We start from the raw sequence: 812 nt of genomic DNA, 5'->3' as shown, positions 1-812 counted from the left end.
AAGCACATGGCCATCGGCACTCGCTCTATCGTGGGCAGTCTCCGTAGCATGCCTCCAGCCAGTTCAGTTTCCCCATTCTGTCGTCGGGCCGGTGCCATTTACGCCTTGGTGCGCCCCATAGATCTTGACACGACGGCAGGTTGGGGCAACCGTGATATCACAGCGCGCGCATCTGTTAAAGTGAGAGAACTTGGGACCGGGAGCCCACTTTGGCATTTTGGCGGCGTCCTGGGGGATCTCTCGCAGTCCCAGCGTGAACTCGGGGCCGTGGGGGGAGTCTGGCTGGCCTGCCTCGATGGCCTCGGCGAAACTGGAGCCGGGGGGGCGGTTGTTTGGCTATTCAAACGGGAGACAGACAGCCGGCAGGACGCCGGCCCGGCCCAGATCGGGATCTGGCCCCACCCCGGCCCCGGTCGGCCCCGCATAAGAATCGTATCCCACTGCGACGCGCTCACAAAGGGAGACAGAGTGCGACCCTCGTCCGCACCGAGCCACCATCCTGGTAGGGTGCCGAAGATGAGGCCGTCGCCGGACTGAAAGGGACCATTGGCATAGTACTCGTCCAGCAGACCCGATGTGCAAAGATGCTCGAGCATGGTGGTCTCCCCCCTGAACACGCGTGGCATCGTCTCGCCCACCAGGGTTGCTATTTTGACGGCCGCGTTGTTCTCGATGCTGTGGTGAAGTCATAGTTAGATTTGTAAACGGATTCTCATCGTCCTGCTGCAGGCTCTGGGCGGGCGCACTCACCCTCGCTCTCGAATCTCCGCCTGGACGTCCTCCAGGCTGTCCTGCAGCCACGCCCTCTCGGC

The 812-nt window shown here is 62.6% G+C and overlaps 1 protein-coding gene across 1 annotated transcript; it reads right to left on the bottom strand.

The window, feature by feature from the left end:
- Positions 1 to 63: 63 nt before the first annotated feature.
- Positions 64 to 812, bottom strand: J7T54_002732 (putative polyketide synthase; the record flags this gene model as incomplete). Its single annotated transcript, XM_051510756.1, has 3 exons — positions 64 to 310; positions 358 to 675; positions 751 to 812. Coding segments are annotated over 3 exons (627 nt in total), but the record flags the coding sequence as incomplete, so codon positions are not given.

The sequence above is a fragment of the Emericellopsis cladophorae genome (genome assembly GCF_022114955.1).
Source record: "Emericellopsis cladophorae strain MUM 19.33 chromosome Unknown NODE_271_length_812_cov_121_307483, whole genome shotgun sequence".
NCBI lineage: Eukaryota > Fungi > Ascomycota > Sordariomycetes > Hypocreales > Bionectriaceae > Emericellopsis > Emericellopsis cladophorae.
Note: the sequence above shows the minus strand (reverse complement) of the source record. Positions and strands in the feature narration are given on the sequence as shown.